Source organism: Colletotrichum jinshuiense, chromosome 8 (assembly GCF_051148585.1).
Source record: "Colletotrichum jinshuiense chromosome 8, complete sequence".
Lineage (NCBI taxonomy): Eukaryota > Fungi > Ascomycota > Sordariomycetes > Glomerellales > Glomerellaceae > Colletotrichum > Colletotrichum jinshuiense.
Genome location: NC_139315.1, coordinates 2,245,375 through 2,266,557, shown reverse-complemented (window position 1 = coordinate 2,266,557; position 21,183 = coordinate 2,245,375). Strand labels below are relative to the sequence as shown.

The 21,183-nt window shown below is 52.3% G+C and overlaps 9 protein-coding genes across 9 annotated transcripts; 3 read left to right on the top strand and 6 right to left on the bottom strand.

Moving 5' to 3' along the window:
* Positions 1-773: 773 nt before the first annotated feature.
* Positions 774-1,914, bottom strand: EsH8_VIII_000618 (uncharacterized protein; the record flags this gene model as incomplete). Its single annotated transcript, XM_083269660.1, has 2 exons — positions 774-1,712; positions 1,783-1,914. The coding sequence occupies 2 exons, from the start codon at positions 1,912-1,914 to the stop codon at positions 774-776; spliced, it is 1,071 nt and encodes a 356-aa protein (XP_083129428.1).
* Positions 1,915-3,319: 1,405 nt separating this feature from the next.
* Positions 3,320-4,457, top strand: EsH8_VIII_000617 (leucine carboxy methyltransferase; the record flags this gene model as incomplete). The annotated part of the gene is made up of 2 exons (XM_083269659.1): positions 3,320-3,584; positions 3,637-4,457. The coding sequence occupies 2 exons, from the start codon at positions 3,320-3,322 to the stop codon at positions 4,455-4,457; spliced, it is 1,086 nt and encodes a 361-aa protein (XP_083129427.1).
* A 570-nt stretch (positions 4,458-5,027) lies between these two features.
* Positions 5,028-6,776, top strand: EsH8_VIII_000616 (uncharacterized protein; the record flags this gene model as incomplete). The annotated part of the gene is made up of 1 exon (XM_083269658.1): positions 5,028-6,776. One exon carries the CDS (start codon positions 5,028-5,030, stop codon positions 6,774-6,776), a length of 1,749 nt encoding a protein of 582 aa, XP_083129426.1.
* A 1,703-nt stretch (positions 6,777-8,479) lies between these two features.
* Positions 8,480-9,058, top strand: EsH8_VIII_000615 (AP complex, mu/sigma subunit; the record flags this gene model as incomplete). Its single annotated transcript, XM_083269657.1, has 3 exons — positions 8,480-8,511; positions 8,575-8,644; positions 8,729-9,058. The coding sequence occupies 3 exons, from the start codon at positions 8,480-8,482 to the stop codon at positions 9,056-9,058; spliced, it is 432 nt and encodes a 143-aa protein (XP_083129425.1).
* Positions 9,059-9,705: 647 nt separating this feature from the next.
* EsH8_VIII_000614 (uncharacterized protein) lies at positions 9,706-10,779 on the bottom strand (the record flags this gene model as incomplete). Its single annotated transcript, XM_083269656.1, has 1 exon — positions 9,706-10,779. The coding sequence occupies one exon, from the start codon at positions 10,777-10,779 to the stop codon at positions 9,706-9,708; it is 1,074 nt and encodes a 357-aa protein (XP_083129424.1).
* Positions 10,780-11,070: 291 nt separating this feature from the next.
* On the bottom strand, positions 11,071-11,766 carry EsH8_VIII_000613 (uncharacterized protein; the record flags this gene model as incomplete). Its single annotated transcript, XM_083269655.1, has 1 exon — positions 11,071-11,766. One exon carries the CDS (start codon positions 11,764-11,766, stop codon positions 11,071-11,073), a length of 696 nt encoding a protein of 231 aa, XP_083129423.1.
* An 833-nt stretch (positions 11,767-12,599) lies between these two features.
* On the bottom strand, positions 12,600-13,585 carry EsH8_VIII_000612 (regulator of Vps4 activity in the MVB pathway-domain-containing protein; the record flags this gene model as incomplete). Its single annotated transcript, XM_083269654.1, has 2 exons — positions 12,600-13,478; positions 13,562-13,585. 2 exons carry the CDS (start codon positions 13,583-13,585, stop codon positions 12,600-12,602), a joined length of 903 nt encoding a protein of 300 aa, XP_083129422.1.
* A 701-nt stretch (positions 13,586-14,286) lies between these two features.
* On the bottom strand, positions 14,287-18,372 carry EsH8_VIII_000611 (transcription initiation factor IID, 18kD subunit-domain-containing protein; the record flags this gene model as incomplete). Its single annotated transcript, XM_083269653.1, has 9 exons — positions 14,287-14,292; positions 14,342-15,157; positions 15,208-15,297; positions 16,303-16,417; positions 16,766-16,788; positions 17,297-17,373; positions 17,443-17,765; positions 17,828-18,251; positions 18,312-18,372. 9 exons carry the CDS (start codon positions 18,370-18,372, stop codon positions 14,287-14,289), a joined length of 1,935 nt encoding a protein of 644 aa, XP_083129421.1.
* Positions 18,373-19,591: 1,219 nt separating this feature from the next.
* EsH8_VIII_000610 (uncharacterized protein) lies at positions 19,592-19,957 on the bottom strand (the record flags this gene model as incomplete). Its single annotated transcript, XM_083269652.1, has 1 exon — positions 19,592-19,957. One exon carries the CDS (start codon positions 19,955-19,957, stop codon positions 19,592-19,594), a length of 366 nt encoding a protein of 121 aa, XP_083129420.1.
* Positions 19,958-21,183: the final 1,226 nt, after the last annotated feature.

The following is a 21,183-nucleotide window of genomic DNA, read 5'->3' as shown; positions in this document are numbered from 1 at the left end:
GGGAAAGGTATCCTTTGTGTCAATTTTTCTACCCTCATTCGGTCGGTTTGCGCTGCTCTTGGATTTTGCTGTTCCCAAGCAGTTCTGGGCGGTCTTTTGTCTTTTGGTCTATGGGGGGTTAGCCGGTAAGATGGTAAAGGGTGGATAGATCGATCTACGGGAGCGTCCGCAGGCCACTAAAGGCGTTCGCCGATATGCTCATCAGGTGTGAATGGTGGACAAGGAAGAAGACGGAGAGGGTGGGGTAGGAGACAATGGCTGAGAGTGGAGGATGCTGATGGAGGAAAAGAACAGCCGGTCTGCGAGTGTGCCGCTGCTGCATAGTCTGGGGAGTTTGGTGTAATGACACGACAGACCTCACTACTTATGAATCCCAAGACATTTGACGGTTAATGACACTAGAAAGAGAGACATGCTGCTGCTGCTGCTGCCAAATTGCTCATAGTGACTGGGGAAACATTCAATGTTTTATTTGTTTCAATTAAATGGGGGTACGTATGTGTTGGTATTACTTAGGAGAGCTGTCTGACTACTACAAATCCTCCAACTGTCACAAAAAGCATGTCCTGGCAGAACCGACTTGCAACCTATCGCCTGATCCTATAAACTCTTGTACGCGGTACACATTCGTGGAATGCAGGAAAGTGGCATGTCGCCGAAGTCTATTCGTGTCCAACCGCAGGTCAAATCATGAGAAATGAGACGCAGCTAGACGTCAACATGGCCGTAATTGGCATCTGCAGTCACACGACCAGCATATACAAACCGACGACTTAGTTCTTGGAGGGGACAGTCTCGGCAAGGAGAATGAGCTCAGGGACGACGACGGCAGCCATGAGAGCGAAGGCGGCGATGGAGACGGCAAAGACCTTGACGTAGAGAATGACCAGGCGGCGCCAAGCAGCGCGAGAAAAGCCACGCCAGGCGTCCTCCATGGTGGCGTAGCCCTTGCCACCGACGACGCGGGGCTCAACCTTGCCCTCGAAGGAGCGGTCGAAGGGGATGATGGTGTCGGCCTCCTCGGGGATCAGCGAGGCCTGGACGCGAACGAGGACGACGCGGGCGGGGATGACAACGATGACCTGGAAGGCGATGCTGATGATGGTGATGACGACGCTCTTCCAGGCGTCGGCGGCCTGGGGCTTGCTGCCGAACTCCAGGTTAGGGAGGTCGAGGCCGAGGAGGTAGCCGACAGCGACGGGGACCCAGGTCGCGAACTGCTGGGCGACCCAGTAGACGACGACAGGGCGGACAGTGGCGTCGAAGGTGCGCTTGAAGGGCGGGAGGCGGGACCAGAAGTGCAAGGAGCTCCGGGGCGTGATGACAATGTGGACCCAGGCAGTGCTGAGTTGGACAAGAGACAGGGCGGCGAGAAGGGTCCCGACGGAGGCGATAGCGGGGTGGAGGAAGGCGCTGAAGATGCCGTAGAGAATGGAGGTGGCGAAGACCTGGGCGAGCAGACAGAAGAAACCACGGAAGTTTGCGCGCCAACCACCGTTAGATCTCAGGAGGCGGTTGATGGAGCGGAGGGACGAGGTCACGGTGGTGGGCCGGCCTTCGGTGACCTTTGTGGGGACGGGGCCGTCGCTGCGTGGCTCTGGGCCGGCAGCAGCGGCTTCGTCATCGACGAAGTTGACGGGGTCGTAGGCAGGGGGGTTCTCGTCCTCGACAATGGCAAAGATGGGGTAGACTTGGCGAAGGGTGTAGGCCGTCTGGTCTTTGTGTTAGAGGGGGGATTGTTGTAACACGGCATCGCGCGATGGGGGGGTTGGAAAAGCTTACCCAGAAGAGGATGGGGAGGAAGACGATGAACTCTACCAAGAAGACGGCACCGGCCCACGGGGGGTACTGGACCTCAACATCGTGACTCTCTACGGCCCTCTTGAGAACCGCTTTCGCGACGTGGTGCAGCATATTGGGCAGCTCTACTGGAAACTCGGGTGAAAAATAGTGAAATAGTAGCGAGTTGGCGATGATATGTTTGGAAGAAGAGGTGGTAATTAAAAAGAAAGAGGACGGGAACGGATGGGGTGTCAGACGTCAAAACAGAAACGAACTTTGGGGCGCTGGGATTCACTTATTACAATGCAAGCCGCTGGTCACTGCGCGCTGCTGCTGCAGGAGAGTCCAGCTGCCTGACTCTGGGAAGGGGGGTCCATGGGTAGTAGCAGCGGGTAGCAGGCAGCAGGCAGCAAGCTGACACAGCCACGCCGTGCCCCTCCACCCTCTCTTGCTCCTGGGACGACTCGCCCTGCGAACCTGTAAACGAAGGACCGAAAACGCGACACATAAAAGAGCCCGGCAAAGTCGAGGCCGACTACCAGGCACGCCACGCCAGGCAGGGCTGTTGGGGTGCGTATTGCCCGCCGCGTGCGTGCATGCTTACCTGCAGTACCAGCAATATTGGTCCGACTCTCCTCCAGTCGGGAGCCAATGATAGTAGTCAAGCAGCATCTAATACTGGCGCCAGGCAAAGTTGAACCATTGACAAGGCTGCGGTGCGAATACGGGGCGCTTGCGTTAGAAACGAAAAAGAAAAAAATGCGCTTGCCTTCTGGGAAATGGATAAATCTCGTGGGGGTATCTGGGACTTTTCAACGGATTCGAGAGAGACTCCGAAGGCTCCTTGAACAAACTGGCGTCCTTCTCATCCTTGTTTGCAGGATGGAGTCGGATTCTGCTCGCCAGCTTCAACAACCTCTATTCATCCGAGATATTAGACGACCGCCCAGTCTGTTTTAGGGCCCACAGGTTGGCGAACGCCCTGCTTTGCGTTTGTACATGTGTCCGCAGCCTGATGAGTGGTGAGGTGGTGAGACCATGTGCCAAAGTGCCAGCCACAGCCGCAGCCAACGCCCGAAGCAGCCGAGATGGTTTGGACACTTGTCTTGGATACCCGCCAATGGTTGCCATGCATCTTGTTTTGACAGGCACTGCGGTACGACTGGCTGACGAATGATCCGTCGCTCCGTGTTGAAGGCCAACTGCAGCGTCCGCATTTCGGCGGTGGAGGGACCGTTGCACAGTTGAAAGCCTCCGGCTTGTCCACCCAAGGCCTCCGTCGGGTTTTATTTTTATTTTATTTTGTAGGTGCATCTGGGGGAGGGAACAGAGTCTCATTCAAACAGTCCCTTTACAGAGAAGTGGACTGTGCGTCGAGACGTTACGGCATGCAGCTACATGCCAGGTACACAGGTCGTTTGGCCCCAGGCGCCCCACCTCGTAATTAGCTTCCATCCTACGTCACCCGCATCTTCACTAACGCTGCGCTTGGGATACCTTTCGTCTCGTTCTACCCCCCTCCGACACACCGTCCCTCATGTCCGGAAATTCGATCCCGAATCTGCTATCCCTTCGGGGTGCAAGGGGTGGCCGGATCGGTCGTGGCCGCGGAAGAGGCGCCGGCGGCGGCCCCCCCTCTTCGGGTCCGACCCATGATCAGACAATTCAGGGCACCGACGACGATGCCGCCGGCTCCCGTTTGAGTGCCGTCAATGCGGGATACCTCGCCGACCCGTACGCCCAGTTCTTCCTTGACAACTTGGCGGGCCCTCCTCCCCGAAGACTACCCATCATCAACCGAGGTCCGTGTCAAAGTCTGCTTCCGTCCAACTTGGAGGCTGACCTCCCTTCCAGGCACTTACACGAGAACCGTTGCTCTCGACAACCTCATTGACAACTTCCTGGCCCAACACAGCAATGTGCAGTCTGGTTCGAATCAGAGGCAGATCATTTCACTCGGTGCTGGTACCGACACGCGTCCGTTCCGTCTCTTTCCCAGAGCCGGCCGGCCTGAACTAGTCTACCACGAAATAGACTTCCCGGTCACGGTTCGGAAAAAGGCACGCATAGTTCACTCTGTACCCCCCCTGCGACAGATCCTTGGAGTTCCCTCGATTGAGGAGGATGGGTCGTGGAGCTGCCAACCATCCGCGTCTGACAAGTATTATTGCCATGCCCGTGACCTCCGGGACCTGATGCAGAGCAACGCATCGCCTCTGGCGGGCCTCAGGACAGATATCCCGACTCTGTTGATATCAGAATGCTGCCTCTGTTACCTCGAGACAACCACAACTAGAGACGTCGTGGCCTGGTTTGAGCAGCAGATCTCCAACCTCGCCATCATCATCTACGAGCCCATCAGACCTGATGATCCTTTTGGCAAAATGATGACATCCAACCTAGCGGCAAGGAGAATACGTATGCCGACTCTAGAAAGTTACAAGCTCCCACAGGATCAAACAAAGCGACTTAGTGATGCCGGTTTTGAACACGTCAACGCGTTAACCGTCGAGCGGATTTGGGAGGGTTGGGTATCATCTGAGGAGAAGGAGCGGGTGGATCGATTGGAAGGCCTCGATGAGGTGGAGGAGTGGAAGTTGCTCGCTGACCACTACATTGTGGCATGGGGATGGAAAGGAATCGGGTTCACTATGGAAGATGCCAACGAGGTGTAGTGAGTGACCCAGGATACTTTTCCCCTCCAGATTGCTTAAAAGAAGCTTTGTTGATCGAACCATCAGACAATTAAATAAGTGTCTTGCTGGTGGCGGCTTCTGCTCAGCGAATGGGCTCATTTGCCAGCATCTCAAATGCGACTCAGCTCGGTATCGCACACCTAGAACGAATGATTGCGGACGAAGAGGTGTGTTTGGCCATAAAGACATGTCTTCCGGATTGCTCTTTCCTATCCAAGGCGCAACCGCTCGTAGGAAAAGCAAAAAAAGCTCATCTCCTTGGCACAACCATCTCGGCCAACACCTTCCCAGCCCGGCCCCGTCCCCGTATCCCCGTCGGTTGGAACCCGGCCCATACTTTCCTGATTGATGTTGGTTGGTTTGCCTTCTACCTAATCCAACCAATCTTTTCCTTCCCTACCAGGGCGCCAACCCGCTTCTGGTAAACAATGCAAGTGAACCAACCTCATCCGAGGTACTTTTGGTTCACCACTTTTTTCTGCTGACGCAAACCACCGCAATGTCTTTGAGAACCTTTCACAATCGCTGGATGTCTTCTTTACGACTGCGATGACGACAAGGCGACCGAACCAAATGGCCATCGGATCTCTGGACCAGCTCCCGGCCGAAATCCTGATCAGCATTGCGGCACATCTCAACCGCATCCATCGATCAGATCTATCGTCACTCGCCCTGACTAGCAGGGCTTGCCATGCCGCCGCCACCTTTTATTTGTTTCTCGACATACGCGTTCGAATTAAACATCCCCAAAAGCTACGGCGAGATGTCGACAGGTGGCTGGAGGTACTTGGACGTACAAATTCTGCGAGGCATGTTCGACGCCTAGAGATGACGTTCGAGGACAAAACACTCCATCACAGTGATTTATACTCACCTAATCGGGTGTATTTTATGTCGAGTTCATTTGGCACTGAGGCCTTGAACGAACGTAAAAACCCCCAGAACCGACGGCTTCGCGACGCCTTCGTAAACCCTGACGCGTGGGCTCCCATGGTCGAACTGCTGGTGTCTCTGACCGGTTTAACCAACTTGGTCGTAGAGCACGAGACAAGCTTTTCTCGCCATCTTGTCGAGGCGCTTCGTGATCGTCACACTGAGTGTCTACTAGATCTCAGGCACTTTGACCTTCACTGTATTGACGGCGCTGCGCTCGATCCGCATGATATTTCCCTTATATTGTCACCGCAACTACAGAGCATTTCGATCAAAGAGTACTACCAGATGATTCCCGGCCACATCAACGAAATTGCTGTTCTTAAGCTGGTCAACGGTCTAGCCCCAGGCCTCAAGATGGTAAACCTGGAACCGGCCTTCGGCGCCAGACACCAGCCAAACTACAACGCGGAACTTGAGAATCAGCTACAGGCTCTCATGGCTCAGGTATTCCAGCAGACGCGAATACATTGGAGGAAAGCCCTAGAAGCCGTTACCACGTCAAACCTCGGTTCATTGCCTTCTTTGTCGCTACAGAAAACGAGCCCAGAGAGATTGAGGGCCTGGTCCGAAGCGACCGATTTTGCGGCGTTGCGCCATTTAAAGTTGAGCGTAGGAACAAGAGAGTTGCAATATTTGTCCCAATGCGCCAGGTTTCCCTGTCTCGACAATCTTGATCTAAATCTAGGCGGATACGGCAGTATTCAGCAGGACACCCGCAGGGAGGAGACTCTAGATAGTGCCGCTGTCGAGTTTCTTGTCGCTCTACCTGCGTTGGCATCGCTTTCACTCGCTGGCTATCTGAGTTCATCGGTCATCGACCTTGCCTTCTTGAAACATGGCGCATCGCTGCTTAGGCTCAAGCTTAGGCCGATGCTGCACTCCCGGTGGCCAGGGGACGGGATGGGACTCACCCCACAACACGTGGACTCTCTCCCTTCGACGTGCCCTTTGCTTGAGGACTTGACAATCAAGATTGCCGTCTCCGAGCCTGGTTGGAACTTGACAGAAATTTGCGAATCAATAGGACAGAACCGGCGTCTTCGAGCCCTCTATCTGACAATTGATGAAACCATCTTCACATCAACGCTGTTAGGTCGATTCAGGAGGGCGCGAGAGCGCGACAGAATCTCCCAGCCACTGCCAGATATGATGGATGAATACGTTGCGACTTCAGCTTGGGATACAATTTGTGAGCAAGGCTGTCGATTGGAGCTGATGCATTTAGACGCTCTGCACCAGAGGGCTGGAGTGCGTAAGTCCGAGAGGGTATATCAGATACGTAGAGTCGGAGCCATCGGCGAGGGAATGGTGGCAGAGACGCTCTGTCGATGTAATGGGAGATTATTAAAGATTCGAGAATAATATTGCAGGTGTCTGTTCCATTCACTATTATCAATCACCAGGTGGGTGTAGGTAGGTGTAACGTAGCATTTCCAGACAGACGTTCCGTTTTGTGAGAGGACATACAAGTTCGCATTAAGATCCATTTAGTTTATATACATCAAGACATACAAAGCTCTCTATTTCCGCGTCAAGTCGTCCAGCATTGATTCACGAGAGGCCCCCCCTGGCCACCAGCCATCGACGCAAATCTGCCGAATAAAGCCCCTTGTTCCTCGTCCCTGGCACCAGAAAAATGTTCCGTGGTTTGTGGGGAGTGGCGACGTCGAAGTAGAGCCGGCGCCCAGCCATTCCAACGTTGCTGCAGGTGAGCCGTGGGATTCTTGACGAGAGCCGTCTTGTCCGTCCAAATTACGAGCTACAGTGTTTCGGTTACATCTCCTTCCCCAGGTAGGAGGGGGTCATTTCACATTAATGACGATAAAAATGCATGTACTGCATTTGGGGACATTATGGCTTTCTTTTGAGGTCGTGGTGTTTTCACCAGGGGGAGGGGGTTATGGATGCACTCTGCATGCCCGGCTCCATGTTGTTTTGGACAGAAACTGGAACACAGCCGGCCAAGAGAAAGAACGATTCGGCGATTGTGCCTCCTGAGGAAGTAGGATAATGCTAGGCTTGCGACAGGTTGGTCTCGGAGGCAGCTCGTTTGACGCAATGGATCCCTACGCGTTGATATGAGCTGGATCCGGGGACGAGAAAGAGGATCAAGTATCTAGGACCAGGCTGTCCTCAACGGGATGCCTATCACAGAAAAGACCAGGCAGGAGCCTGCCTGGTCCAGAGCGGAAGGCATTCGAGGCCAGGCAAATCACCATGCATTCAAGGCGAGCGCGAGTGAGGGGATTAAGATTGTCACTGGGTGTCGTCATAGGAGCTGGGCATGGGGGTGTACGAAAAAGGCCGACTACGTCTTCTTGCATCGCGAGGGCCCTTCCAATTTTCTCTTGGGACGGCGAACGATGACAATGAGGTGGCGGCCTTCTTTGAGGATACACACATTTGACGTTGGTTGCTAAGGGAAACCCTTCTTCACCACGGCCCAACACGGGGCCGCAAGCAATGAAAGCGTAAGCATTTAAAAAATCTCTCCATCCAGAAGAAAGTTGGTAGGGTTCCAAAAATTCCCTAGCCGGCCGAAGCCAACTAGGAGTGGTCATAGTTATAGTTTTCAACTAGCAAAAACACGATCTCGGACGAATCCTCACTGATACGCGTAAAGCCCTTGCACTCGGATGGAGAAGAAAAGAAGGAAAAGAGGCTGGAAAAGAGCTGGGGGTCGAGTAGTTTTTATACCTTCCCCTTCGTCCCCTTGGGTCCTTGGCCCATCGGAGGTGGGTCGCAATCAGCCAGCCCGTGGTACGACCAGCGCTAGTCTCGGTACGTATCTTTTTCAGTAGGTACCACCCCCCACTGGGCGCCGCTCAGGGGAAGGAACAGAGTTCACTAGTTATGTGAAGGAAACCTGAGCTCAGTGCTGCTGCTACTGCTGCAGCAAGCACCGGTCAGCAAGCACGCCCTCCGGTACGTACCCGCCCGCACCGAGCTCCGTGGCCGCCGACTTCACCTCTCAAACCTGAGCGCGGGGCGAACCAAACGTCGGGGAGCTGCTTCGTCGACATCGCAAAAGGCCAAAGGGACATGCGACTACGACTTCCGCAACAATGCTGTCCTTCATCCTAATCCAGAACCGCCAGTACGTCCCTCTCTGCCCTTTACGGGAAGGAAGCGGAGCACCCGACTGACATTCGCGATCCAGGGGCAAGACCCGTCTTGCGAAATGGTACGCGCCATACAGCGATGACGAGAAGATCAAGCTCAAGGGCGAGGTGAGCTTGGCCCCTCCCTTCCCCCTCCTCTCCAAACCACTTGTATCCGAGTCAGCCACTAACAACTTCGCCCGCCGTCGCTAGGTCCACCGCCTCGTCGCTCCCCGAGACCAGAAATACCAGTCCAACTTCGTCGAGTTCCGCAACAACAAGATCGTTTACCGCCGCTACGCCGGCCTCTTCTTCTGCGCCTGCGTAGACACGAACGACAACGAGCTGGCCTTCCTCGAGGCCATCCATTTCTTCGTCGAGGTCCTCGACGCCTTCTTCGGCAACGTCTGCGAGCTCGACCTTGTCTTCAACTTTTACAAGGTCTACGCCATCCTCGACGAAGTGTTTTTGGCCGGGGAGATTGAAGAGACGAGCAAGCAGGTCGTTCTGACGAGGCTTGAGCATCTGGATAAGCTGGAGTAGTAAAATGGTTCGACTGAAGATATCCGGAAGAGGCCGGGTATGTGGAGGATGGGACGAGTCCTGGGAGTACGCCCTCGGGTGCGAGCTATACTCGCCCCAGAGATGTTGGCGGAACAATGCTGTGTCTCGGGTATACTGTATTGGCGTAAGGATGGGCCGGAGTCTGGAGTTGAGTCAAAGGCGACACGCGCGCACCGACTTTGACGTAATTTGGCAATTATTGATATTGGAGAAACATTGGGCTATGATGCAAATCTCAAGGGTTGTTCCCCTGTTAACGGAAAAGCAGCAGAGATGCGTTGCCTCGTCTTTCGAAACCCTTCGCCCAGCTGCTATCCACGCAACCCTGCTGGGTCCAAGTTCAAGACGAAAACCTCGGCAAGTGCTCTTCGGCCGCTTAGATACATGGCTGGGACCAAGTATGGAACCTATAAGGGTTCGAAAATGCCCTTCCATCAAACCTAACTGACTGCGAACCCAAAGACTCTCCCAACCTGCTACCCCCAAACCCCGGCCTTCGCAACTCAAGGACCCGAAATAAAAATCAAATCCAGATGAAAAAGATACGGACCGTTTGACTGTCGAGCTTAAATAGTTTTGGACGAACCCCCCAAACAGAACCTGATAGGACCTGGAATCAGCAATCATCAAACCGTGAGGTTCGATAGTTCTGTGGCCGTGCGTTCCTCGTCAGTCTCTTCGTACATGTCAATGGCTGTGCGGCGACGAAGCACATTGACATAGACGTTTTCATGCTCCCGGCCACGGAAGAGATCCAGAACACACCGGTCATATGGAGGATCTCTTTGGAGCGGCTTCAGAGTCTGGAACGAGACAATGACTGGGCCACGGGAGGCGGAATCTATGCTGCCGAGGTTGCTAACCGACGCATAAACATCTTTGGGGGTCTCCGCCATACACACACCGCCATCGTTACTTGGGGCTGGTGCTACTAGAGAGCGACGTTGAGTAGTAGAGGATTTGAGAGAAGTAACAGGGTTCTCACTATCCTCTATAATCCCAGTATGAATTGAGGCGCCTACTCCTTGAAAATCGGACTCCTGGGCAAGCTCTCTCTCCAACTTCGCCAGGAAGGCATCTGCCATGATACCAGCCACTTCAAGCTCCTCATCGAGCACCTTGTTCATTTCCATGTTGTCTTTCTGAGAGGTCCGTAAATGCTCTAGATCCGGGCTTTCAATCGAGTTGCTCTTGCGAGAGAGGCAAATACGCTCGGAAGGCGAATCACTAGGGTAATCTCGTTGTCGCTTCAGTGGCTTGTGGATGTCGTCCCAAGGTAGACCTTCATCAGCGAGATAGTCTTCTCGATGACGCTTCTTCGCCGGCAGTTGCATATCTTCCCAAGGAGAGAGCCTGCCATCTAAGCGTTCTTTGGTAGTCTGAGAGTAGAACTTCGCTTCCTTCTTGCAAGGCTGTTCAATCTTGCCGCTTTGATCGTTGGTGCAGGTGAGGCTGGGGCGGTATGAATCATTGGGACGGTACGAATCAACACGACGACGACGTCCGATAGGATCGGTGTTACTACCAGATCGCAGGGGTCCCCCACCTGCCAGGGTGAGTTCTTGAGGTCCAGGTCGATGACTATCGGTGTGAGATTGTATGTGTTGGGCTGGTCCCTCGTTCCTGCAGTCTTTCTTGGCGATGGAAGCTTGTTCGATAGAAGTCTCTGTAGTGCGCACGGCGGCATTCTGCGATTTCATGTTTTCAGCTCCGATATGAAAGAGCGAAGATGCACCCGGAGAATTCTTCTTCGAGCCAGCACTGGATTTTGACTTGCAGTGAGGTCTGCTCCGAATTGGTTCGGCAACCTTGGATGTTGTGTTCTCAGAATTCTTTGGGCAGTTTTGAGAGTAGTGGCTTCCGACTGCACCACAAAGACGACAAAAATAGTTATTCGGAGGCCGATCATAGGAGGGGTCGCCGTTGGTTTGGCATTGCTTGATGAAATGACCTGTGTTGTTATTCACCTTGTTAGTCTAATGACGGTCCCCTTAAGAGGCATCATCATATGTACCTGGTATTCCACAGCGGTTACAGATGTAGTTGGCAGGAGGTACTTGCTTTTCGGACGAGGACGGCATAATTATCGTGTTGACTAGCGGATTCTTGGTCTTGAGCTTTTCCAGACGGGCAAGCAGCTCTTGTCGATGGCTCAGCTTTGGTTCGTCGGACTCTGGACAAAAACCTCCAGAGGGTTGGGTGAATGGTGTCGCCAAGGTCTGTTGGGCCGAAATTAAGGGAGGCTTGGATTGATGGGCCAGAGCTGGTTGTGTATCGGAACTTTCGGTGGCGTGCGAAGAAGCCGGCTTCGGGGGTTGGTCGGGCGATATCTTATAGTTGATCTCAATGTCTCGTCTGGCCAGGTTGAACGTCCTGATCCCTTTGGGTCGGTCCTTGAGGTAGAGACTCTTGTGCCTGGAGAAGGCACTGATCACCATACCCTTGTCATACTTCTTTGAGCTCAGGTAATTGCAACAGTTCCGAATGGTTTTGGAGGAGTCCCTGTGAGAAAAAAGTCCAAGATAAGGGACTTGCTTCACAAGCCACTTCGTGTAGATGCCGAGCAGCGTTACATTGTCGATATACTCGGGAAAGCGGGCGTTCAACTCTCGTTCTAGTTCCTTCTGGCTCAGAAGAGGGAACTCGCGCGGGGAAATTCCCAAGATAGCTGCTTCTTCATCTGACATACTGACGGGTCTGACGAACCTGGCTATTGGATGAAGAGAGGGGCAAAATACTGCTTGATCTCAAGCAGGGCAGCGTGAATGGGAGCACTTCACAACCGCAGCCACGGGAGATACTTAGGGGCTTCCGAATATTAAAGCCACCCGGGTGAGCATATAACAGAGCTGTGGCTTAGAAAGAGATAACGTGAAGAAGTCAGATTCGAGATCATCGCATAGTGAGGGTAACATTGGACCAAAGCCTCGACAAACCGTGTATCGGATCGACGTGCGAACCAGTAATAAAGCTTTGGTGAAGTTAATATGACTTATCGGTGTGGCGGTATGTGATGGCTAGGGAAAACCGTGAAGAACTCAGAATACGAGTGGGCCAAGGGGTTGGGGTCGCGGGGAGGGACCAAGTTGGACTGAGGCGGGTAGGAAACCAGGAGAAAGAAGCAGCTCGAGGTTATGAATGCCCCTCCCGTTTGACTTGCAGAAGGTAGGCACAACCCGTTCCTCCTTCTTTGAGATACACACCAACCCATTCACCAATACCTTCCTGGCTCTGCACAAGCATACATTTTTCACTATATTTCAATCGAGGCACTGCTGTCTCTAAGCTTGACTCCAAGGTTTGTCGGCTAATACGGTCTGTTATAATTCTTCAATCATGTTGACGAGGTTCATAATGTTAGAGTAGAAACGGATCTTACGAATGCAGAACGCTCGCAACAATAATTAATTCCACGCCATGCCTAGACCATATTGAACACAGAATATGCTTGTCCTATAATCCCACCAGACCCGCCCCCTTGGAATCAAACTGCCAATCCCTGACCAAAATGATATCGACTTCACCGTTTGAGAGCCGCAAATCTCCTCTCCAACTCGGTGATATCAGGTACACTGCCCCCAGGTCCCTTGGTATTCGACTTCTTCTGTGCCGCCGCGTCCATCTTCTTATTGGATTTAAGCTCCAGCGAGTTGAGCGTCACTTTGGGATGAACGTTATCCGTCGTCATCCGCGGCGGTGTGACAGTCAACGGACTGCTGGGACCCCCAATCGTCCTCGGCGGCGTCGCCTTGCTCAGCTCCTCCTGCTCTTTTGCCACCTTAGAGCTGTTCCCCAATGGGCCCTCGGGTATTCTTACACCAATCCCACCGCTAGGGCTGTCGTTGTCGTCCTCGTCTTCGTCCAGAAGGTCGGGTGGCTCGTCTGCCTTGGGCCGCTTCGGCCAGTCGACGTTGTACGCCTTGGCAATCTCCTCCAGATATCCCTGCACAAGCTCCTCCCTTGGCGGCGTGACGCTCAGCTTCTTGACCACCTTATCCGAAACTTTGCCGTCCGAGTTGTCCATCGCCGCCATGACAAACTCCTTGCCGTACTTCTCGCCCAGTAGCGTCCGTACGACCTGCAGTTCCTTGATCTCCGTCTTGGGCGCCGCATAAATAACGGTCTTGACCGCCTCCTCCAAGCCAGGGTCGCACGTCGATCCCTCCAGGAGCCCCGCGCGTGCGATCAATAGCTCGCAGTACAGCTCCAGTATCTCGTTCAGCTCGGTCGTGATGTCGGATCGAATGATGTTCTCGACGCGGATGCGCGCGGAGTCAATTTTGCCCACTTCGAGGAGCTGCGCCATTGCACGCCGTTGCGTTTTTGACATGGCTTCATCGCGCTGCTGAACCATGCGCAGCCGCGCGATGGCCAACTTGAGCTGGACCTTGAGCCTCGTCTGTTGGTGGGGGAGAGGAGCACGGTTAGCAAAGCCATGTCGTCATCACAGGTAGCGGGGTATTCGGGAGACGCGCGACTCACTACGAGTGATGCTGGAGGTGCCATTATGTTGCGCTTTTCGGTGTATTCTGAGGCAGGGAGATTGCATGAAGCTTGGATCGAATGACAAAGACGTAACGCAAGGCAGAGAGATTGAAGCAGGGCAGTGGACAACTCCGGACGTGGAAGGGGTCTGTCTGCCTTATCTAATCGCCCCAGGTTGGTGGGATGGCTGGAGCTTGCGCCTCACTGCGGGGTACTGTTTGTGCCCAAGCGGGATGAACCAGGATATGATCTACAGCAAATGCGGTGGTACGTATAGTTAGGATTCAGGGACTGGCGGGTCTTCAGAGGATCACTTAATGAAGACCGCCGATGAAAGAATTTCTGCTCATCGCATATCCTCCTCGCTCCCCCCGTGAGTATCATGCGTTTATCTCAATGCGGGCAACAGCAATTCACCGCTAAGTCCGTCACAAGTTGATGATGTTGATGATGCATGAGCATGAATCAATCTGTTCTGTTCTCTAAGCTATAAATTGGAGACTGCCTAGTTTAGTCACTCTGTCCGAAGACGTTGTCTGAGAAGTATGAAAATCCGAGTCCCCGAACGCCAAAGCCATTTCCCATCCGTGGGTATCTTTACACCGTGCCAATGAACAAACAAAAAATCGAAGTAATGCATGCGGCTTTTTAGACGGAGACGTGTGAACTTGAATCGAGTTCCACGCCGCCTTGCTCGCAGTGGTCCGCCCGGAGCGAACGAATCAGAACTAAACGATGGGTTAGCGGATGCGACAGGTCCCAATCAATGAAACTTACAATGTTGAGAGCGGTATGCTGAGGCAATCTTGAGCAGTTGAGCATAGCTCGGGTCTTCTTGGGTCGCTGCTGAAGACGTCTGAATGCCTCTTGAACATGACGTGGTTCAATGGGACTTCTGCCCTCGCTAGGCGGGTCAAACAGACCAGTTGCCACCTTACGCTTCTTGGAGCCCGCGTTCTCGCCGCCGCTCTGCGCCTTAAACAGATCCTCCTGCTCCTTGACCTTAAGAGCGTGCTCGGTGAGGGTCTGTACCATTTCGAAGGTCAAGAAACCCAGAATGTCGACGATATCATCAGAAGGTTTGCTGTCGGTGACGATGCCGAAGCCAGCCCACTCGCGGAATCGCTTTCCCTTGCGGTAGGTGAACGACGCTTGACGATATTCGGACCAAGTCACGTACTCCTCCTTTGTCATTGCCTTGGTGCGCTCATCGGCCTTGCGGAGGCGTTGGAGGGTGATGAAATTCATTTCCTCCTCCTCCTCGTCTTCCTCATCGTCGCGCTCAGGAACTTCTTGGCTGTAAAATGACAACGGTTCCCAGGGTAGGCCAACCTTGGCCTTCTTGTTCTTTTTGGTTGCATCATCGACTGGGCCGCCGGGGACCACGCCGCCGCTGGGATCTTCACCGGCGCCAAGATCGGCTTCACCTCCCTTGTCATCTGAGTCCTTGACATTCTTCCTGACATCTTTCCACGAAAGGAATGTTCGGAGACGGGACACTTTGGCTTGATCGTGGCGAATCTGGAAGATCAAGTCGTTGATCGTGATAGCTCGAGCACCGCGACGAGCTGCGAGTTCAGTGCAGTTTCTCAGCTGACGAGGTGTAAGTAAAGTAAAGTGGAATTCTCTAAAAGAAAACTTACCAGCTCAATAACCTGCTGTCGAACTATGTCTTCAATTATGCTCGTGGTCTCAACGGATGGCTCGGCAGTCTCGCCAGAGACATACATCATCTTTTTCAGGACGTTAGTAAGTCGATCCATCCAGCCATATGGCAGTTTCTCGCCCTCCTTCGTCTTAGGAAATACGATATCAGATTGATCTTTCGACTTTGAAAGTCTGGGGCGCTTGCCCTTCGACTGCAAATTCGCTCGCCGATGCTCTTCCGCCCCACAAGGTATATCAAAGATGGATTTGTAGCCAGAAACGATCACAACGCCCCGAACTTCGTCCAGGGCAGACTGGAAGAGCTCGATATTCTCGCGATCAATGCGCGTCGCGATCGCCGCCTTTGCTCTGGAGACTCGGGTGTGTGGTGGTTTCTCGGCGACAGGCTCAGCTTCAATGTCGACAACTCCATCGGTCAACGGCTCAATGAGCTGCTCCAATATGCCGAGGGTCATCTCAAGGCTTCCAACGAGATTTCTAACGAGACAATTGCCACCCTCTTGGTCGAAGTGAGATCTCCATCTCAAGAACTCTTGCACCTGGTGGCTTTGCATGCCTGCGACTGCGTCTTCCCTCAACCGACTTTGGCGGTGGCTGGAACTTGGCGTTGGAAGGGGTTTCGAACGAAATGGTCCTCAATGATGGTCCGGTATATGCTGTTGGCTTTGGGGAAGATACAAGTAGGATTTCCAGCAGCTGAGGCAAGTGCAACCTTGGTGACTTTCCTCGAGGAAGGTCAGGTCGAGTTTCTGGACCTGACTACTAAGCGGATCACACATGTGATGCTGCTGCTGCTGCGCAGCCAGCGACTCCTATCGGGAGAGGACGCCCGGAAGCCATCATTAAAGGCAATGCACGCGCGCACACACGCACACATGATCCGTTCGTCGCCAGGCCCAGCAGATATGTATGTTGAGCAGTATGATATCCCTCGCACGTTGCTTGGTTGGGTTTCCAAACCAACTTGTACTTGTTGCAACGGGTATGGGTAGGATACGCATAGCAAAGACAGAAGAAAAAACAGTAGAAGGAAACCAGACAAAGAAATTCAGCGATCCAGTTCTACTCACCTGACTGATCTCCTGGCGATACTTGTACGCCTTGTCGTCCTTTGATGCCATCTTGTTGATGTTTTGAGGTACACTCTGGATGGGTTGGTGCTGCTTGTGCCTGGTGGCAATGAGGCTATTGGTACAAGGGCGATTGAAAAAACACGGCTACAAGCTCTCGTCGGCTTCTCTATTCCTGTAAAGCAATGCGTTCTTCTGAGGATACAAGAAAGATAAGACAGACACCGAACAGATGAGGATGGACGAGTAACGGAGATGGAACAGATCGGAGCCTCTTGGGTGGGTACAGTTCAGCGCGGGTGGTGCCCCGAACCAAGCTAAGGTTCCTGGGATCCAAGTAAGCTCCGGGGGTCTGTGACACCGGAAAAATAGATCCTCCGTGTACCAACTTCAGGTCTCAATCACCCATGTCCGTACCCCTAAGGTAATTACCTAAGTCATGGTTGACTGTATCTGTACTTACACCATCCCCCTTCTCTTATAGAGCTGATGGGTCGCAAAGGGTTAGCATTTCGGGATTGAAAATCATATCAAACAGATATGACGGCTTTCGGTTTTCCAGGCCGTTTGAACCCTCGATGCCAGTCAGTCAAAGTTGAGAGATGCACACAGGCCTGGCTGGTTTCCAACTAGGAGCCGCTGAGATTATAGGCTTGCGGGAGAAGATATCTGCTGATTGGATCTGGGTCATATAATCTCCATATCCTCTGGCCTCTGCCAAGAAGGTTCGGATTTGGAAGCCTGAGGTCACATCCCCACTAACTAAAACACTGCAAAGGATTCAAGCTATTGCCTATCTTTAACGGTTTCTATCTATATTATGACTAAGTTTTGTCAAGGCCGCTTGAGCAAGTGTTCCTTGCAGCTTATCTATCCACATGGTGGTCTGCAAACGAGATTGTGCGTCCTCCCACGAGAGTTGTGACGCTCCCAATCTCAACCACAGGGGCAATGACCAAGGTTCATCGGCTTCAAAGACCGAAATTGAACCCACCATAAGGAGCCAGAATAAGAGGTGCTCATCTGTCGGGGTTTCTAGGGCGAAAGTCTGGCAAGCACTACGGAGCTTCTCTGCGAGATACTTGTACGGGAACTTTGCGCCGGGGATTCGTAGTGTAGTTGAAATGAATGCCAACATACCTAGGCGGAGGCACTCATCCGAGGTGTCTTTAAGATGGTGTTGAAGCTGCACAAGGCGCGTCTGGATGGAACCCAAGGAGTCTTGGAAGAGCAAACCGCTAAGCAGCGAGCCACGGTCCAAGTGCCCGTTGATCAAATCCACCAAGTGTTTGAGATCCTGGACGACAATAGCAAGCCTCAAGTCAACGATGATGCTGAATAAAGTAGAGTTGGTAAATTGACTGGATGCGTCCAGCGGCATCTCGAAGTACGACGTCCATAAAATAGGGTTGGTAAAGAACGAGGGAGCACCTCCAGTGCCGAGAGACCACGAGAGCGCAAGGCTAAAGCAGGAAGACGGCAGTCAGAACTTCGCCTAGACGAACAGAGCACATTGTTGACTTACCGATCAAGCTTGAAATGCAGCTTTGGGTAACGTTGAAGATATCCAAGCCCACCACGAAGCCGAACGATCTGCTGCAGCCCAGACAAGTGTATGGCAGTGGAGGCAAAGTCACCCCACAAACTTGCCATTAGGGCAAGGTTGAGGACAACATGGAAGATGGCTTCGTTGCGATGCGAGTCTTTGTGGGAAAGCGCCTCGTTTAGGAGGGAGATTGTGCGCTGGAGGTGAAACTGCGTCGTTTTCCCTGGTTGGCATTGCTGGACATGGTCGTAAACAGCGGAGGAGTAGAACAAGATACTATGGAGAAATATCTTATCCTGGAGAATCCAAGAGAATGATAGTGCCTCGGAATTAGGAGTGCGAGGGAGATCAACACAATGTTCGATTGGATAGAAAGTTCCTTTAAGAGTGTTGAAGTTGAATACTGATGCAAGTTAGAGAATATATATGAGGACACTAGAGAAAGGAAGAGGAATTGACTTACACCTGAACAAGATTTCCTGGGAGGGCCTCCCCAAATCGTCCGCAAAACAGATGAGAGACATGTCGTTTGGGGGTGGAAGGGGCAGCCGGTCAGCCATTATTCTGATACCATCTCGAATACTCTTTTCTTCCTCAGGTGCTTCCTGGTATCGCGCGGATCGCTTTCTTTGACCAACACTAAAAGGTTGGGTCTCGGATGAGCCAACCCTTGGACGATGTGACAGTCCGTTTCTAATATCTTTCGTTGACAACCTAGCCTCTTTCAGGGCTTTTCGAGCGGCCTGTTTGGACCGTCGTGAGCCTTCTTGTCGGTTCTTACCCAACATACAACGACTGCGAATAAGCGACCGGTCTGCGGACTTGGTCCGGCCAGACTCGCTGACTGTTACGAAAGCAAGCTGGTCTGGCATGGCGGCGACAATAATTATATAGAACAAATGGAATCCGGTCGCCAGAATACTTGTGCTTCTGTACTGGTATCACTGTCCGAATCACACTGGGGACTTTTGGGAAATTCCCAAAGAAACAAAGGATATTGATGACGGGAGCAAATAGCACTCGTCGACTACGGAGGTACCCCGGAGTTAAGACCACATCCCATCTGACCACATTGTTTACCTTTTCGGGCAAGCGTCTCCCAGTTTACCCGGACATAGGTACCGTTGCTAGCTGTATGAAGAGGCTTTACGACTCCTCCAGCAATATACCGACTCGTTGGGACCAAAACCTCATGTGTGGAGGTCATACGTACCACAAATTTAGCCACAAAGTCTTAATATCAACATTATGCCCAACACATAGGCAGTGCATCTCTTTGTGCCTAAAGTCGGTGAAGTAATCGATTGTTCCCATAACTAAGTCAACAACCAGGAAGCTGCCAAGACTGAAAAGGAGGCAGGTAACATTTTGCAAAAAGCTCCATGTGCTCCTTGGAATGCTCTGGCAACACCGACTTTTGCTAATTTGTGTGCCGTATGCTTGACATATGCAAGTATAGAAAGTTGGTCATTTTAAAGCCTTGAGTCTGAAAGTTGGGATGCACCAGCGAATATGTGACCTTGCATCGAAACCTTGCTCAACGACGTGCTTTCGCTTGTTGGGGGCATCTAGAAACATGAAACACTGCATCCACGATATCACAAGGAATCAACACTACTTTAACTTCATAGAATATGTCAGTTACAGCGCAGGAGTGTTTATTCAAACTAGAGCACTGCCGGTTGCCAAGCCCATGCACTTGCTGCCATCGAACAGGACGGGTACGCACGGACAACGGCATCCCTAGGACGCCTGAGCACCGGCCTCAAAAACATTGATAACGCCATCGCCGTTCAAATCATCCGGGTCTCCAGGCGCTGCGGGGGTTCCATTGGGGTTGTTTCTATCGAAAGTCTCCTGCAGCTGCTGGATCAGGCCCGCGCCTGTATTGCCGGCGTTCTTCTTCGCTCGGCGGACGTTTTGCCCGCCATTGTCGTCGGCGACCCGTCTTCTGAAGAGTATGGCACTGCCGACGTCGCCGCTGGGGTTGTTTGAAGCGACCCTCGCCTGCAGCGCCGATATACCCCCCGTTCCGCCGCCGCTCTGGGTTTGGGGTAACGCAGTCGCGACGCTGCCGAGAAAAATGACCGCTACTTGGGAGAACTTCATCGTGATTATAGAAGAGGGAATTGCGTTGGCCAATGAATAGGGGCAATGAGTCTGTATGCCAAGTTGTCGCTGAAAAGTAGAGATTCGTGTGTACGGATTAAGGTCGAGTAGACAATTCGAATTAAGAACCAACACTACTACCCGAGTAGCGTAGAAAATGAATGAGGCTGGCTCAATTCATGCGATGGTAAGAGTGAATGGCAACTGAGTTAATGCGGGAGGACCTGACGAGTCTAAGATTTTTTTTTACAGCAATCAGAAACCTGACTTTATATCAAAACTACTTGATCCCCATCATCACTGCATTCATCTGTCTCCACAATGTTCTATGTCTCGTCAATACAATATCAGGCAGTAGAACTTTGGGTCTCCCTGTTGAAAAACCGTCACATGCTTACAATCTAGGAGCCCTGTGTTGGTTGGGCAAACTGTTGTTTCGCCATAGCCAGACATCCAGCACACGTTTGACACCACCCCGGGGCCAACTGAGTCAGAAACTACTATGCGAGACGGAAAGAATGACCATACTGAAGAGGCTTGCACAGTCAGATCTGTGACTTATAACTTAATGAAACAGCATATTGAATCCGTCTCAAGCTCTCAAACGATGGCATATGCCAGCGTTTCAAACTTTGGCCCCTCATCCCTAACTTTTGACAACTCCCTCGAGCTATGAGTTCAGATATCTCTATTCGAAACATCGCATCACCTCTCCATCCAATTCCCGGCTAGTCCGAATAAGAGTTAAGGCTTGTTTCTCTCAAGTTACAAGGGGTCAGCTCTGTTACCCAAATAGGGACCAGGACGTAGTTGCGTCGACTCTGATACGAATAGCTAGGCTAATAAGACTGCATGCAGGAACATATTTTCTCTTGCATTCTGGCTAACAAAACTTAGGAGGAATAGAAAGATGTTGTAGGGGTGATTGGGTCCAGCATAACGCATTGCGCCACCTTGGCTGCATGGTGGCCACTTTGTTGTCTTTATTTTTCTGCACCTGGACGATAGGGTGGCCGAGTATCTTACGTGAGGCATGAAAGCAAAGTTTGGCATCGCCAAACCAGCATCAGAAGTTATTTTACTGGCTGTTTTATGTCGAAATCCGAGGATGCGCAGAGCCGAATTTGTAAAAAAATGTTGAATACAGCAAGCCGGCGTACACACCGAAGGGGGCCAGGGACTGTTGGAAGGCGGCGCTCTTTGGATCCTGGGTGTCGGGCATGCCT